This window comes from Mixophyes fleayi, chromosome 4, assembly GCF_038048845.1.
Source record: "Mixophyes fleayi isolate aMixFle1 chromosome 4, aMixFle1.hap1, whole genome shotgun sequence".
NCBI lineage: Eukaryota > Metazoa > Chordata > Amphibia > Anura > Limnodynastidae > Mixophyes > Mixophyes fleayi.
The window spans coordinates 45,095,349-45,113,816 of NC_134405.1; the positions used below are offsets into that span (position 1 = coordinate 45,095,349).

Consider the following 18,468-nt stretch of genomic DNA (forward strand, 5'->3'; position numbering starts at 1 on the left):
TTTTGCAGGACTACAGGTCGAATTGGAGAGTACATGGTGGAAAGAGTGAAAATGTCACTTTAATTTACAACCTGCTACCACTTACTGATCAGTCCTTTATTCATTTCATTTTCTCTATTTTGATCCTGACATACAGCTTGGTTTGTGTGTGTAATGGGGTTTCCAGTGTCCAAGAAAGGAGAAGGGATATTTTACACTAGGGTTACAAAGTGATGGTTTATCAGAGCTTATCCCCTTCTCAGGTACTATCTGGCTATTTTCTTCCTTGTGCTTACCAGATATTGTTATTTCTGAATAAATTGCCCGGCTCAGAGAAGCCTATCACAGTGGAAAGTCAAAGGTGGTCACATATTATTATTATTATTAATTTTTATTTATAGGTGTCTGTAGCGCCGTACAGGGACAAACGAAATTACAATACTAGGTGAGACAGCACAGTACAGTAAACAATAAGCACAGTAACTCAGTGAGCTCAAAGCACAGCTAGAGAGGGCGGGGGAGGGGAGAGGGGAAGGTCCGCCAACGACGGAGTCCAAGAGGGAAGGCACGGATGACAAGGAGACCCCCAAGGGGAGAGGAGGGAGCGAGAGGGGACGGTGGGAAGAGGGTCCTCAAGGAGGAGGGCTAAGTAGCTGGAGAGCAGAGTTAACAGTGGTGAAGACAGGAGGAGAGAATACCCTGCTCAAAGGAGTGTACAATCTAAGGAGTGGGGTAGATAGACAGAGAGACATGGGGGAGAGATGGAGGATAAGGATAAGGGAAGGGGGAAGAGGCAGAAGAAAAGGTAGGAAATTAAGTGGGAGACTGGAAGGCCTTAAGAAAAAGGTGGGTTTTTAAAGCCCGTTTGAAACTGGACAGATTAGGGAAAGTTCTGATGGAGGGAGGGAGCTTGTTCCAGTGGAGGGGGGCAGCGCAGGCAAAGTCTTGGATATGCGCGTGGGAGGAGGTGATCAGGGGGGAAGAGTGGCGACGGTCATTGGCAGAACGGAGAGGGCGGGATGGAGCATGAATAGAGAGGAGGGTGGAGATGTAGGGTGCAGTGGAGTTGGCGAGGGCCTTGTATGTAAGTGTGAGGAGCTTGAACAGGATTCTGTAGGGGAAGGGGAGCCAGTGAAGGGATTGGTAGAGGGGGGAGACAGATGAGGAGCGGCGAGAAAGGAAGATGAGCCTAGCGGCTGCATTAAGTACAGATCGAAGGGGAGCGAGATGGGAGTGGGGGAGGCCAGTAAGGAGGAGGTTGCAGTAGTCCAAGCGGGAGATGATCAGAGAGTGAATAAGACATTTGGTGGCATCTTGGGAGAGGAAGGGCCGGATGCGAGCGAGCACATGCACCAGGGCCTCTCCTCCCTAGATAAAGCCAGCCACTGGTGACCTTTCCTTAGTGTACCAGATTCCTATAACCTGGGGCTCATAAAGGGTGGGATCATCTGTGGCTTTAAGAGTTCAAACCCGGGGATTCTTCATCTGAACTGGTATGGGATTAGGGTTCCTGCTGGTTAGAGGCGATGTGAGCCCGCTATAAGCAGGGAGACACCTGAGCCTAGTCACTGCCTTTTCTGGCAGTAGAACTCCGGGAGAAGGAGCCAATCTGTGCAGGACAGTAACCATGAGTTACAGAAGTCACTGGTAAAGCTACTCTCACTGTCTGTGTGTGTTTGACCACTTTTTTGTTAGTACTTGATATTAAAAACGGTGAACAACATTTGCTTAAGCATAAACTTGTTTTATTTTGAACTGACTACCTGCAGTAGAATATCTAGTGGGCCATATAATTGTCCAGTTAGGCCACATTAGCATGGTTAAACCATGGGATAGTCCTCTTCCACTTGGGTTACAACCTGCACCTTATTGAGAGAGCTACTCCAAGAAATATTAGACACATGACTTACCGGTGGCCCAGGAAGTCCTGGTGGTCCTAAATCGCCTCTGATACCAATTGATCCCTGGAGAAAGAACATCGATTAGCAGTGGTCAGGTGACTCATAATTCTAGAAAATGGCTCAATACATTCTAGAAGCCAGGTAACCATGGTGATCAAATATAAACTGCTATCACCCAGCGCCTTACAATGTCAAGCTGACTCTTAGTTTATTCTAGCTAGCTTCTGACTTACACACGTTTATGTCCAATGTACTCTAGGATATGCCTTCCAATAAACACCTTGGAGACAACTATAGTAGATTAATGGTGAAAATGGCCACCTGATGACCTATGTACAATATAATATGGGTTTTGTATTTCTAATCCAGTGAAATTAGCCACATGAGGTTCAATAGAAGAACGTTCCAAACACTTCATGGTCAGCAAAATCACCATTGTAACAGCAACAACACTGCATTTGCCCTTTTCTAAAATCAACTTTATATTCAGTAATTACTAAATCTGAAAAAAATTTACTCTACACAATAACACATATATGTTATTATTGTAGAATTTTCTGAATTAAATACAACTTACCGGGTTACCTTTTGATCCTTTCTGGCCTGACGAACCCTGTAAAACAAATCACAAGTTACTGATATCACTTCCTATATAACCTGAGTCCCTGTTATGTCTACATCTGTTATAAATCCATTTACTTATGTCCTTACCATCTATAAAAAATGTCCCATATAACCCGAAACAACGTTGTCATCAGTATCTAAATTACACATCTAGCGCTAAAAAGAAGTCATCACACATAACATAACTCTCTACATAACTCTCTACTAACTCTCCATTCCTCTAATTCCTACCTTGTGGAATGCCCTAAAAACCCCACATTTTACCTCTATGGTTATACCGTGGTTCATTTATAACCTCCCAAATAATGGAAAGTTATGAATATTAATTTTTTTATTATTATTTTTTATTTATAGGGCGCCACTAGGTGTCCTTAGCGCCGTACAGGGACAAATGAAATTACAATACAAGGTAAGACAGCACAGTACAGTAAACAATAAGCACAGTAACTCAGTGAGCTCATAGCACAGCTAGGGGGGAGGGGAGAAGGGAAGGTCCTCCTAAGACAGAGTCCAAGAGGGAGGGCACGGGTGACAGGGAGACCCCCAGAGGGCAGAGGAGGGAGCGAGAGGGGACAAGGGGAAGAGCGTCTTCGAGGAGGAGGGCGAGGTAGCTGGAGAGCAGAGTTATACTCTCCAAGTGTCTGTGGTCAAGTCTTGCACCATGATCCTTAGACATCTGTGCACCTCCATGTATACTTCTACATCCTGGTAGCCTCAGTATATGTACATTAGATGTAAACATGATGGAAGTTTCATACCCTTCTTAATAATGACACATCAGCGGCACATTATAAACATTCCTTCACCATGTAGGCGTCCTGATATGTATAAAGGCCACACATACAGCTATCCTTCTGTCTCATGTATGCAATAGACCTAATACCCCTCTGTCTGTCCCACCTGATAACTAGCAAACACATTACCAACAGTCCCCTGGGTCCGGGTGGTCCATTTGTCCCAAGTGCGCCCACCATGCCCTTGAGGAAAGAAGAGGAAAAGGTTTTTTTTCTCATACGTCTGGTTATTTCACTAGATAACTTTATGGGGTTTCTTATCATCAAGTGGTACTTACAGAGTCTCCCTTAGGTCCTGGTACACCTTGGATTCCGGCAGGCCCCCTATCTCCTTTCTCTCCCATTTCTCCTGGAGGTCCGATTAAGCCAATAAGCCCAGCGTGGCCCTGGAATGAAGGAAGCATGTTAATATGTGGGCTACAGATTCACAGGAGATAGGGATAATGTTTTCTTCGTAACACTTCTCATTAATCCCTAACATATGTCTATATCAGGACAGCAAGTACTTCCCTATGAATAAGAAAGGGAGTGGATTGCAGAAAGGACGAGAAATATTCCAAAGGTGAAACAATGGATTTATGAGGCTTATTGTTTTGACTGAGCTTTTGTACATCTAGAAACACCTGGTAAAACATAGTATACATCAATTGCTGCTTGTCTAAAATCCAAAATATGGTTTATATAGTAAAGCTAATGGCTCTCCAGAATCTGAAAATAGAGTGGGTTACATTCCTGTTTGGAAAGAAGTCCATTTGTGATTGGTGGTACCCGACCTAGACATTAATAATCAGGCACCTTGAATTGGCTCAGTGGGACAAATAATAACTGTTGTAATAATGGCTTATTCTTTTGTTCCATGCAACTATAAACAAGTGTGTTATACAATGTTCTTAACTGCAATGTGTGTGTACCAATGTATCTACTTATTTTTTTGCATACCATTGCCCGGTACCACAAGCTTGGCCATTCCCTAAAGAGCAAAGATCGATTCTATGTTCAGGCTGTGGGACTCAAACCGGCAGCCCTACCAATACTAATTTACATATTATTTAAATATAAAACCATTGGTTATGAGATTGAATTCTTAGATTTACAACTTGAAATGAATCCTAACAGCACTATATCTATTAAAACACATTTGTATCTAAATACCTAGTCGCCACCTTCCAACATTACATATTTACAATCTGACTGTAGCTCAGTGGATTTGTATAACGTACGAGCACTGAGCATCCACATCTGGCCTTAACTCCGCTGTTTACTCTGAGCTGACATCCCCTACCACTCCCTCTCACAACCCCCATAAGCTAGCTTGGGAGCGAGATCTGGGTGACATTCTTGATGACGGTGACTGGACCGAAATTAGAGACAACGCTGCCTCTAGCTCTATCTGTGTAAGGATAAAGGAAAATGTTTCTAAGCTCTTGTACCGCTTGTACTAGGTCCCCACCCACCTTCACAAGATGCTACCTGACTCCTCTGACAGATGCTGGTGTGCATGTTCTGGTGTAGGCACATTTCTCCACATATGGTGGGACTGGCCAAAAATAACCACATTCTGCTTGGCCGTCAAAACCCTGATAGACTCCATACTTCAGATTGACCTCCCATTAGAACCTAAATTTTTTCTCCTGCCCTTGGGTTTTCCCACTGCCACAAGACATCAAAATAAACTGTCTCGCCACAATATTTCAGTGGCCACCTGCCAAATTGCTGCGGTTTGAAAAAATACTGCCCCCTTTCTCTCACCACTGTCATTGCCAGAGTCTGGCAAGTCCACTGCATGGAATTTATGACCCATATCATCAATAATTCATCCAAAACCTTCAATAAAGTATGGGACCCATGGCAGTCCCACTTTCAATATTGCTCCCCATTCACATTACTTGTCTACCGTTTCTGTCCTCCCCCCTCCTTCTTTCCCCATGGTGGCTCTAGCCACACTGCCTCTTCTTCTTCCCTCTTCTACTTCTGTTATCTTCTTTTCTCCCCCTTCACTTCTTTCCTTTTCTCTTTCTCTGACCTCGTTCCTACGTTCTTCTTCTGATTGTCTTTCTCCTCTCTAACCTCTATATACATACAAAAAAAAATAAAAAACCCTTGGTCATCATTACATAGAACCTTCGGTTCCTCTGAATTCTACAATTTGTTTTGTTTATATTTGCTTATATTTACCAATTCTGTTCTCATGTACTACTGCTATTAACCAAATGTTGTATTGTTCTTGTTATGACCGTTAATAAACAAAAGTATAAAAAAAAAACAAAAAAAAACAAACAACTGGCACAAATGAATCATCCAGAGATTAGATAACGTGATCTACAATTTAACTTTTAAAAGTGAGAACGAGGTCTGCCTTATGGAGGAAGAGCTAGAGGATAATTGAAAATATGTATGGAGGCACACACTATGAATTTTAAAAATCACTAGTAGGAGGCAATAGAGATTTTGTCATATCTAGACGTGAACAATTTTGGATGTATCATTTACAGACACTGGGCCTGATTTATTAAGGAACGTAAATACTGATGCGTGTCGTATTATGCGTTAAATTGCTCTGTGCATGCCCAGAAACGAGCTATACGCCATTGAACACAAGTGTATCCAATTCATCTTCGAGGGAAAGGACACTTCCAAAAGCCTATGATTTAATGGGCGGAACGGGGAGTGGAATGGGCGTATGCAAGTAGTCAATGTACAGTAAGGGCAAGCCAAGCTTGAGCGCACACAGCAGCATCCATATCAAGCTTTGGGCATCTCTAAGTGTCAGGATGAGGGCATAAATCTGATATGATGAAATAGAATATTAAATGCCAGGGCCCAAATAAAATATTGCATTGATACATAAATGAACCTGACTTTCAACTCAGACAAATGTTTTATCAAATGTTTTAAAAAAGAAACAATTAGCCTAGTAGGAGGTAATGAGGTTGAGCAAACCCTTTTGTGAGGAGACCTGCTTAAGATATGCAGATCACAGACATCCATTGTTTTTGATCATGAATTCCACTTCCTAATTGACTTCCTTTCAATAGGTAGTGTAAAGACAAAGAATCACTAAATGTAAATGAGAGAGCCAGATGCCTAGGTGAGAATCTTGAAAGCCTATACAGGTGTATAGAAATATGGGCTTCAAAAGGAAAATGTCTTCATAGTTCATATTTTGGGAAATCTGGGTGCCACTCCGTACCAAGGAGCAGAAATCACACCAGGGTTGTGAATGACAGGTACTGGCGGTATCCGGGAACAGTTATAATCACATATCTTTGGAAAAGGTATGTCACATTGTCATAATTCCATCATGTTTGGCATCAAAAGATGGACAAATTCATAGGGGATTTATTAATAATGAAATTGGGTCTGTGTGACGCTCCACAGAAATGTTAGGTCACATAGTAGAATTGGGTAGTAAATCAGGCAACATGCAAATGGTGATTGAAAAAAGTATCAAGGACACAACCCCTGTGGGTGGGGACAGGTGTTGAAGTGTCTTTAAAAACCTGAGACCAGTTACAACCAATTGTCAGACTTTAGGGAAAATCAATCCACGTTGATAAGCTGTCCATCTTCCTTGCCAATTTCCCATGGCACAGAGTATGCAATTCATGTAAGTGACACTCTGAAGGTAACCCCTTTTATTTTTAACTGTTTTGCTTGTGTATGTCAAACTATTAATTGTTTATTCATTATTTTCCTTTATATCTGAATGTACTTTTGTATATTAAATCTATAATTTAATATGTGGCGTCCTTGATACTCTAACAAATCCATTAGCCTGTTAAGAAGAATATAGCTCGACCAAGTTAACCCTTTGAACGCCAGTGTGTGATTTGTTCATACATTTAATTAACAAGCTGTGTGTGCGCTTGCATTTACATTTGTGTAACAGTCTGGAGGTGTGAAGAGTTAACCCTTTGTTCGCTGGTGTGGTTCTTGCTAGTCTGTGGATAGCTAGAAGCCTGTGTGCCAGTGTGGGACAGTATATTGGGGTCCTATTGCCCGTATTCAATAGGTGGTGACAAACCTGAAGTGTGTGAGCGCTGTTTGGTGGCGATTCCGTAGGTCTATAACCTGTGTGATAGGTAGAGACACTGCGGGCTGGAATCGTGTGTGACCTCATACAGCAAACACCCCAAAAGTCACAGCAGCTGGGAGCGTGTTCGTGACACTAAGGTACGTGTTTTTCTGTTGTATCGCTTGCATTAGCTACTGGGCAGGTGTAAGGGCCAAGTGATAATCATGACATTCGCATATGCATGCCAGAACATGTGTTTGCAATCAAGAGCAACTGTGAAAATGCATTTTATGCTTTGTAGATATTCATAACATCCTAATAAATGTATTTCATAGTAAAAAAAAATTAAATTAAAAATCCAACTTTTTAAAATGATTTTTCATTAATGACTATTTTATTAACAGCTGACAATAATTTAATACTTGCATTCTCCTATGACTTTATATTGCACATATGTATGGTTTGTATTCTGCAGTGTGTTGTGTCTGTCTTAATATGGCAAGTGCCGTATATGCTTAGCGTACCTAGACCTGTATTCAACATGAGACGTTTCTTCAGATCCGCTTCTGGTTGAATACGGACGCACATTACATTAGTTCTGCGTGCCGTGATGAATCAGGCCCACTATCATCAAATGGTTTCTCCATAGTTTAATTAACTTCGGGGCAGCTCAGAGTGCACAGGGCTCCAGCAGCATACAGAGAATTAAGGGAAGAGATCCAGTTAGCACTTCTGCCTCACAGCACTGGGGTCATGCTTTTGATTCTCAACCATGGCCTTATCTGTGTGGAGTTTGTATGTTCCCCCCGTGTTTGAGTGGGTTTCTTCCCACACTCCAAAAACATTTTAGTAGGTTAATTGGCTGCAATTAAATTGACCTTAGTCTCTCTGTCTGTCTGTGTGTGTATGTTAGGGAATTTAGACTGTAAGCTCCAATGGGGCAGGGACTGATGTGAGTGAGTTCTCTGTACAGCGCTGCGGAATTAGTGGCGCTATATAAATAGCTGCTGCTGATGATGAATCACTACTTAAAGAAGCAGCTTCTGAGATAAGCTCCATGTAAACCTCTGTTTATGATGGTGTCTGAAATATTGCTGCTCTAGAGATGCCAGTATTAATTAGAAAAGCTTGAATTCAGTGAAGTCAAGTCAGCACATATATCCTTAAGGAATATTTCCTGTGTCATAAATGACTACAACACTGCACCGTTTCCTTTATTTTCCTTTTACATAGTTGAAGATAAAACTGGGATTTAAAGTTAATATGGTGAACACATTTATATTAGTTAAAACCATACTTGCCAACTCTCCCGGAATGTCCGGGAGACTCCCGAAATTCGGTTCAGTCTCCCGGGCTCGTTGGCATTTCTCCCGCATCCTGGATTTAACCGAGAATCGCGTCAAATGACGCGATTCTCGGTGATTGATGCCATTTTGGAGGGCGGGACGAGGCCAATCGCGTCATTTTGGCCCCGCCCCCACGACGTAAATTACATTTTTGCGGGGGGCGGGACCAAAATGACACGTTTGGCCTCGTCCCGCCCCCTCCCGCCCTCCAGTCACGCCCCCTCTCCCGGAAACTTGTTTCCGAGAGTTGGCAACTATGGTTAAAACCTGTTTGTTTTTTCAGGTATATTACTTTCAGGTATTTTATTATGGATTATTAGTGGATTATTTGCGAGGCCAATCTATCCGCAGTACAGAAATCATACATGCCTTAACTATATCAACAATCCTATGTCAACTGTTCACAACCAGTTAGAATAATTTTTTCATACATTTTGCTAAGTAGATTATTAAGTCTTCATCTCTACATCATTTATTACTACTGAATAATTGACTCTATACATCAAATAGATTATTTTTTAGATTTCTAGTAAGTTATTAAGAGTGATTGTTTCCTATTTCCTATTTTCCTATTTACTGTCTGTGATTACTATGGGATTACTGTTTGCATACGCTTGAATGATTGTTTTTATATTAATTGTTATTGTATTGTTTATGTTCAAAATAATATTAAAATATACATAATTTATATGTGTGTAAATAATACCATAGACTTCGAGCGCTGTCTTTTTTTTTTTATTGTTTTTTACATTTTCACATTAACATGTGAGGTTTAGGCAGCAGCTGAAAACCTATAGTTTTTAACTGAGAACAGTATAGCACCTAGGATATTGTTATTGCACCTCTGTGTTTCCTGTGGTGTTGTACCCTAGTTTACTTATAGTTGTGTCACAAAATGGCTGCCTGACTGAACAGAAGGAGTCCATTTTAATTCAGTTCTAGTTGCTAGTACTAATGACTGGACTCCAATGCTACTTCCAGACCTACCAAATTCATCTCCATCATCTGCCATTCTGAATGTGGAATATTGAAGAATGAGTAGGGTTCCCTTGTCGTAATACTCAGATCAAGCATGGATACATGTTTGAGGACTGGCAATGCTACTCTTGTATTGCAGCAGTGCCCAGGCTCTATATGTAACACCTATGTGCTGTTAACTGGGTGTCCGTATGTGATGTCATACAACATACTACAAGTCTTAAGGATATGAACTAGTGTTTGCTGGAGGATACATCTACCGAACCATTATTCTTAGCTCTGTATTTTTTCCCAAAATAGCCTATTCTCATAAACAAGGTAGTATCATCCTCCCCTATACATAAGTCTAGCTTGCATAAATTACACTGTATGAATAGAGCTTAGTCATGAATACAGTTCTACAGTCATATGAATCACTTGTGTATTAATAAGAATAACAAGTCCTTGGGAATACATAACATCTACTCTCCTCATTCACATAGCAGGAGGTGGGAAGGAAACCCCATGGACTAAAGCTACAATCCTCGTTCACACAGCAGGAAGTATAAAGGAAACTTGATGGACTAAATCTACAATCCTCGTTCACACAGCAGGAAGTAAAAAGGAAACTCCATGGACTAAATCTACAATCCTCGTTCACACAGCAGGAAGTAAAAAGGAAACTCCATGGACTAAATCTACAATCCTCGTTCACACAGCAGTACGTAGAAAGGAAACTCCATGGACTAAATCTACAATCCTCGTTCACACAGCAGGAAGTATAAAGGAAACTTGATGGACTAAATCTACAATCCTCGTTCACACAGCAGGAAGTATAAAGGAAACTTGATGGACTAAATCTACAATCTTCGTTCACACAGCAGGAAGTATAAAGGAAACTAGATGGACTAAATCTACAATCCTCGTTCACACAGCAGGAAGTATAAAGGAAACTTGATGGACTAAATCTACAATCCTCGTTCACACAGCAGGAAGTAAAAAGGAAACTTCATGGACTAAATCTACAATCCTCGTTCACACAGCAGGAAGTAAAAAGGAAACGCCATGGACTAAATCTACAATCCTCGTTCACACAGCAGTACGTAGAAAGGAAACTCCATGGACTAATCTACAATCCTCGTTCACACAGCAGTATGTAGAAAGGAAACTCCATGGACTAATCTACAATCCTCGTTCACACAGCAGGAAGTAAAAAGGAAACTCCATGGACTAAATCTACAATCCTCGTTCACACAGCAGGAAGTAAAAAGGAAACTCCATGGACTAAATCTACAATCCTCGTTCACACAGCAGTACGTAGAAAGGAAACTCCATGGACTAATCTACACTCCTCATTCTCACAGAAAGAAAACTATGGTCTAATCTGGTGCCATTCAGATCACAAGTACTTGTCATTGTGAGTTGAAGGACAGAGAAAGAACCCTGGCAAATAGAGACACAGTTAAATGAGCCCTCCAAGCTTAAGATTCCTTATGCTCTAATAGGATCAGAGTATAACATGAGGCTCGTACCTTATCCCCCTTAGCTCCAGGATCACCTTTAAGGCCAGGCAGTCCGGGAGGACCCTATAGAGACAAGAGAATATTTTATCTTTGTATAGAGTATAATTCCAGCATAAGAGGTAGCAGAGAAATTTGATTTTGTTTCACACAATCATCTACACAATGCAGAGTATATTTTATAACACACAGTATAACACTATCCTGTAATAACAAAAACATAATTTTGTGAAACCTGGCGCCCCTTCAGATAAGCCGGTTTACATTTTATTATTTTAATATATAAAATACAGCTTGGACCATTGATCCATATGGCGATTAACTATTTTCTTGTAAGAAGAATGTACCCTTGGATATTTTTCTTCAGGTGGCTATTAATGATTTATCATTCTGCTCAGTGTCTTGTTGACGATGACAACCACAGTCACGTGACACATTATGTAGGGAGCAGAGTGGCTTTTGAACACCCCTCTGAGATCTGTCTGCACTGTGACAGCCTCCCCCCCCCCCTATTTCTCCCTTCTCTGTCATCACATGACACGCTGAGAGCTACGAGCCTTGGTCTGTATAGCAGACTTACTGTGGCTGTGTCTGGCAGCTATATTTTGTTAAATAAGATAACAATTTGTCGAAGGACAGCTATGAAACATGACTGCAAGATGCATGTTTAAAAGGTACTTGCTATTTAATGTAAGAAAACTTTCCAATGTGGGGTTGCTGGTTTAACACTTGCTTCACTAGTGAAGACACTAAGTGGTTAGCACTTCTGTCTCACAGCACTGGGGTCATGAGTTAAATTCCCGACTATGGCCCTATATGTGTGGAGTTTGATGTTCTCCCCGTGTTTGCGTGGGTTTCCTCCGGGTGCTCCGGTTTCCTCCCACACTCCAAAAACATACTGGTAGGTTAATTGGTTGCTATCAAAATTGACCGTAGCCTCTCTCTCTCTCTCTCTCTGTGTATATATTAGGGAATTTAGACTGTAAGCTCTAATGGGGCCAGGGGCTGATGTGAATGAGTTCTCTGTACAGCACTGCAGAATTAGTGGAGCGATATAAATAACATAATTATGATGATGTATGAGCAGTGGGCTCAATGATCTCTACACCTGACATATTTTGTGTGCAAAACGAATGTGATGTGAGGAGTCAAAACACGCTCTTAAACCACTTATCTGAATAAGTTCCATATGCATGGACCTAAAAGACTCCTTGGAACTCTTTTTTTTTTTTTTACTAATAATTTTTATTCAAATCTTAGTAATAGTTAAGGGGGGTGGGGTACAGAAAAAAAGGAAGGAAGGGAAGGGTACAGAGTAGGGAGCAGACATTACAAATTATACTTAACAACATAGTATTCAGCGAAGTACATAGAAACAACATCTAGCTAGCCAGATGGTCAGATGCTAATGTATAACGGGGGAATCTTGGTTGGAGTCTAGAGGTGTGATGGATGCGGTAGAGTTTACAGAATTGGATGAATCTATAGGATGGATAAGTCTAGAGCCCTCACCATCTGTTGTAAATACCAGGACATCCACTTAACAATAGGGGAAGACGGAGTCATAGAGTATGGGGCGTCCAAAGTCTCCATTCGGAAGCTAAAATGAATTTTCGCAATTATCTTATGGAGTGTAGGAGAGGAAATTGTACCATCGCCGCCCTTGTAGCTATTAAAATATGTCCCAATACATATCTATGATGCTTAGGCAGCTGATCGGGGTATAGGTGTAAATGGGCCGTGAGAGGGGTTGGAGTTAATGATATAGATGTGACTTTCCAGGTTAGGACAAATACCTCTTGCCAAGGGGTTGGATAACAGGCCATAACCAGAACACATGCATTAGGGCTCCCACAGCACCACAATTACGCCAACAAAATTTAGAGTGATTAGGCCAAATTTTCTGAAAGGCGGGCTGGGGTGAGATAAGTTCAACACAATAATTTACGTAGCATTTCGATATGGTTGGTACATTTTGAGACTGTAGGCAAGTTACTGTATATAATTTCCCATTGGTTAGGGGAGAGAGATATGTTGAGATCAGCCTCCAACCTAGTCTGAGATGTTTGGGGACATCTGACAATCAAGTAAGATATTGGTACCAAAAAGTAATACCACCTTTATTGTTACCCTTGGTTAGTTTAGTGTATAAAAAAGGCGGGGGTGGAGAAATCGGGTAATTTTGGGAACTCTTTTAAAAGGAACATGCATTGTACATATAAGCATTGGTGTTTGCACGTGTTTTTGTGTGTATAGTATACTGCCACTTACATCCACACATTCTACGTTTACAACAGTGGCGGATCCAGGGGGGGGGCGATAGGGGTGATCGCCCCCCCCCTAGCAGACACTTGCTGCCGAAGGCTGCACAGTATGTGCAGGTCCGTCCAGCCGTGACAGGCAGGGACAGTGTGCTGCCCGGCTGCTCTGACTGTGTTTAAAACACAATCAGAGCAGCCGGGCAGCACATTGTCACGGCTGGACGGACCTGCACATAGTGTGCAGCCGTCGGCAGACTAAGATTTTAGAAAGGGGCGGGGCCTAAATCGCCCCCCCCCTAAATCGCCCCAGGTACAGTACTTTTCTAGATCCGCCCCTGGTTTACAATCTGGTGGTACTTACCATAGGTCCAGGAGGTCCTGTTTGACCAGGTGGCCCTAGAAGTCCTGGCTCCCCCTGTAAAGACAAAGTTACAGAATTGAATATGTTTATACTATTATTGCTGGGTATATAGACCTGAAAGACAGGAACTATGGGGGTCTAAGTAGTATTAGTATGTAACCCGACAGTAACCAGTCAGTACTTAATCACAAAGAAGATTCATATAAGAGATGGGCTAACTACTTGTGAAAGTATTCATTCATCTAAGACTTTAAACCTAAACTAAAACATGTTCTTTCAAATATGTTGGAACCTATGATTTCCTAAACAACATGATCCAGTATATCTGAACAGGAGGCAATTAGAACAGAGATGAGAGATGTCCTTGCTGCAATAACACTTTTTTTTTCCCAAATTGGGATGAATAATATGATTTTTTGGGGGAAACAAGAAGAGCGCTCATAAATCACTACAACCAGAGTCCGGGCGGGTCAGCACAGAACTGGAAGCGCCTAGCAGATGGAGAGGGCCCAAAACATCAACAAACAAATATATAATCCTATATGTTCTATATTATGACTTTATAACTCCTACATCTATAATAGTTGAAGAGCCATAGTTTGCCAAGCACTCTCACATGTGCAAACACATGCATATTTGTTTTAAATATGGGCAATGTAAACCATGCACATATGTTATGGGTAAACAAGCCGTTGTTATTTACTAATACAGACCTCATAATGCAATGTAATGCAGAACGTGGGCTTTTTTACCATGTGTACTTTTAAAAGTAGGAATTGGGCACTTACCACTCTGGATTTAAAAATGTGCGTATAGCATTAAATATATGCATTTGCACATACTTCAACCTGAATTTAGGCTGAATACATGTTTTTAATGCATGTGTAAAAGGACTCAGAGCCTAATGTACTGCAAACCAAATTATTCATACAGTGTTTATTTATTCAATCATTGCAGACAATAATAGTGCACTATTGATTTTAAAACCAGGAGAATATACATTGCAAAGTTAATATGTGTTTTTGGCCTTCAAGAAAACAAACTTGTAAAGTGCAGACTAGATGCACCTGTAGGTTCTTTTCTATAGTCAAAGTTTCTATGTTTAATACAATCTATTGTACATTTTAATCACACATGATTGAAGAATTAAGCCGATTTATATCTGTCACTGAATGGTGCTGTGAATATCCCAGGATGTATTGATTTCAGTATATTGCCCTTGCTTCTCTAGGTTAGAAATAAGCAACCAGTGGCGTTCCAGACACTGTGGAACTACAAGTCGCAGCATGCCCTGCCAGTCAATATAAATGGAATTTGTAGTTCCACAACAGCTTGAGAGCCACAGGTTACCAACCTCTGATCTAGACCGTTTCGCTGCAATAATGCACAGGTATGCAGGATGTAATGACGCATGCTGGTACTCCCTGGGGAGGGAAGTCCATGTTTGATAAGACTGTTAGATTAGGACAATGTTACTGGAGAAATGAGAGGCTGACAGTTGGCTGATGTGGGACAGAGATAACAATATAGATTGTGTAGGATATAGCTACAGCATACAAGTCCATTATACAGGACACTGACCTGCTATACATGATAAATTGTAAGAACACATCTGTTCTACAACAGATTAAACAACACGTAGAGCGAATAGTATTCCAAAATAGAATAATTTTGTCTTGAGCCCCATTACTTCCAGATGCCACCAATGTTATGTATATCATTTATATATATTGCATAGCAATGGATTCAGCACCAATTACCTGGGTTAGCCCATAATCACAATAGCAAACATGCATCTATTCTATACTAGATATATGCAATCTCTTCATCAACCTACACACCCCGTATGTACCCGCTCACAATGCTATACAGACTTTATACACATTTGCTGTACATAAACCCATGGATGTAAAAAATACTAAGTCAACAGATGGTAAATTTATACCTAAAATCCAACACACTTTATCCCTCAGTGAGTCTTAGTGAACTGACATCTACATTCTCATTCTACAGTGATCATACATGTCTTCACTGGGATTGCCAATTAGGATGTTATAGATCAAATTGTCCACAAATTGTCTCTGTGAACAACAGTTGAACGGTTTGTCTGATTGCCCATTCTGGTCCCAAGTAATGAACAGCTACATTTGTCCAATTTGGCCACACACAGAGCTGTGGTCACTTGGCGCCAGAAGCCAGATCTGCCTGTGTATGGGCAGCTTAACAATAAATTACTACTACAGGAAGTTCTGTTCATTTTGCAACTCAATGGTCACTCACCGCAGGTCCTGGAATTCCCCTAAGACCCTGTGATCCATATTTCCCAGGGGACCCCTGCGCTCCCACTGGTCCTGTCTTTCCTGGAGGTCCTTCAGTCCCAGACTCCCCCTGTTAAACATAAATATAATGAAAATTAATTAATAATAAATTGTGCTACTTTGTGCTATAAGATGTTTAATCTATTTTATTCATACCTTGGCTCCCTTTTCACCTTGCCGACCTTCTTTGCCTGCTTGCCCCAATTGCCCCTGAAAAAAATGAGAATAAATTAGTTCTGCACATCCTGACAGAGACATGTAGACCCAAGAATAGTGACGCAAGTACTCACCCTTCTTCCAGGTGGACCAGTTGGTCCAGGCTCTCCTGAAGGTCCAGTTGGTCCCTGTAGTAAACAGAATATGAGATTGTAGCATGGACTTCCAGTGAGTCAGCCAGTGAGTGACATTAACGTCCAGTAAGTGCGTTGTCTTCTAATGATTGACATTATCTTCCAGTGAGTGACATTGTCACTGAATGAGTCACCTTGCCATCCAATGGGTGACAATGTATTCAAATGAGTAAGACTCTCTACTAATGAGGAGCATTGTAATCTAATGAAGGAGACTGCCTTCCAGTTAGTGGTATTGAAATCTGATTAATGAGTGTTCATTTCCCTGGATACCAATGTCTTCTGTTGAGTGAGATTGTCTTCGATAGTAATGACCGAAATTGGATTCTAAATGAGACTCTTTGTTAATGTTTTTTATTGTGTGATCTTGGCGTTTACTTAATTAAATGAGTATTATCTTCGCAACAGGTGAGAGACAGTAAGTGGTGTTATCTCCATTGATACTTTTCATTATTCAGAACTGCCTCTTAGGCTGATCGTCGAGTGATGTTAGCGTGCATACTCACAGGATTCCCACTTTCTCCACCGTCCCCCTTCGTTCCAGGTACTCCATCAACTCCCTGAGTAGAAAATAAGATTATTGCTACCCTGCTCATATAGTATTATATAGCAAATGTACACCTATATAGTCCAGTGAGTTCAACAAAATATATAACTTCTTACCGGTACACCAGCCTCTCCCCGTGGCCCTGGATCTCCCGGAAAACCAATGGCTCCCTAAAATGAGTAGATATGTCCATCAAGAGACACATTAGTGTCTATGAAACAGTGAATAAGCAATGAGTCAAAGCATGACTTTCAGACAGGTTTCCTTTATGATCAGATAGTAGCAGTAATTAGTCTAGACGCATGGACATACGACCCATTCAGCAATCACAAAGGATTACAAGTATTTTGTTTGAGGCAGAAGCCAAGAAGTTGAGGTGAGTTCTCGTATGATGATCTTTGTGTCCCTGACAGATTCTGTTTTACCTGTCCCTTGGCTATTGCATAGGTTGTGTCACTATCTTGTGCATTGATGGAACTCACCAGGTTTCCTTTGGGTCCATCTTCTCCTGGGCGTCCCTTTTTACCAGGAGGACCAGCCGCACCTGAGGATCCAGATTCTCCCTTCTCACCGACATCACCTTTGCCTCCCTGGAATAAATGTTGATAGCCGAACAACTGTTATACTGGATGTCTTTACTTTGATTTTTTTCAACAAATCATTTTATTAACATTCAAACATATGAAAGCCTGTCCTGATATTAAACCAAGGCAATTCCAAGATGCATACAAGCCAGTGTTCCTCGTTTTAATTGCTGTCCCATTTTTGTAATCTTGAGCCATTATTCTCTTTTAGTCCTTGATAAGGTCTTTTTTTTTTTAAAAAAAAATAAATTGATGTGCAATTGTTTCTTTTGCATATGTAATATGTAATTCTGCTCATAGGTCTGTACTGCATGCAAATGAATGATGATTGGGTTGAAGATACGGTCCCGGTGATTAGAGGAATGATTCTATAAAGTTGGGGAACCTATGAGCATGGTGGTGTTAAAACAATAAGGTGGGTGGTTGTAGAGATGACAGCAACTGCAATTATTCTAAAAAAATAGACCAACTTAACAGTGTGACGATCACGGACCCTGTTGTAGATGGTCAGTGCTGTGTGCCTAAAGAACAGTGGGTGCAGATATAGAAACATCAACATGAGCAATGTGAACCTATTAGTCTATCCATTATATATGACACACGTCACAGTACCATCCATTCCTCATCTCTCTCTCCCATATACTAACCGGGGGACCTGATTCCCCTGATTCTCCTGGATCTCCGGCTTCTCCTGATTCTCCCTGTAAGAACCAAACAAGAGATGCTCAGTGGATCATTTTGAAAGATCTATAATAATTCACTCCATATTTTCCTGCAATGGGTCCCTCATTGAAATTACTTTGAGCACAATAATTGATGGCAACATGAACACAACTGGAAGGATTAGTGTACTGGGGATTTAAAAATAGCCGTCACCGGCTGAAGGGGCAACAATGGGGGCTGGACGTATG

The 18,468-nt window shown here is 41.2% G+C and overlaps 1 protein-coding gene across 4 annotated transcripts in view; it reads right to left on the bottom strand.

Moving 5' to 3' along the window:
• COL5A3 (collagen type V alpha 3 chain) overlaps positions 1-18,468 on the bottom strand; it is a 188,167-nt gene that overhangs the window by 8,852 nt on the left and 160,847 nt on the right. For all 4 annotated transcript variants that reach the window (XM_075206858.1, XM_075206856.1, XM_075206857.1 and 1 more), the window contains 13 exons: positions 18,205-18,258; positions 17,456-17,563; positions 17,090-17,143; positions 16,933-16,986; positions 16,367-16,420; positions 16,233-16,286; positions 16,039-16,146; positions 13,759-13,812; positions 11,149-11,202; positions 3,577-3,684; positions 3,428-3,481; positions 2,458-2,493; positions 1,890-1,943 (listed from right to left, as the gene is read on the bottom strand). In XM_075206858.1, coding sequence (XP_075062959.1) covers positions 1,890-1,943; positions 2,458-2,493; positions 3,428-3,481; positions 3,577-3,684; positions 11,149-11,202; positions 13,759-13,812; positions 16,039-16,146; positions 16,233-16,286; positions 16,367-16,420; positions 16,933-16,986; positions 17,090-17,143; positions 17,456-17,563; positions 18,205-18,258 — 846 coding nt within the window. The remainder of the gene's footprint in view (positions 1-1,889; positions 1,944-2,457; positions 2,494-3,427; positions 3,482-3,576; positions 3,685-11,148; positions 11,203-13,758; positions 13,813-16,038; positions 16,147-16,232; positions 16,287-16,366; positions 16,421-16,932; positions 16,987-17,089; positions 17,144-17,455; positions 17,564-18,204; positions 18,259-18,468) is intronic.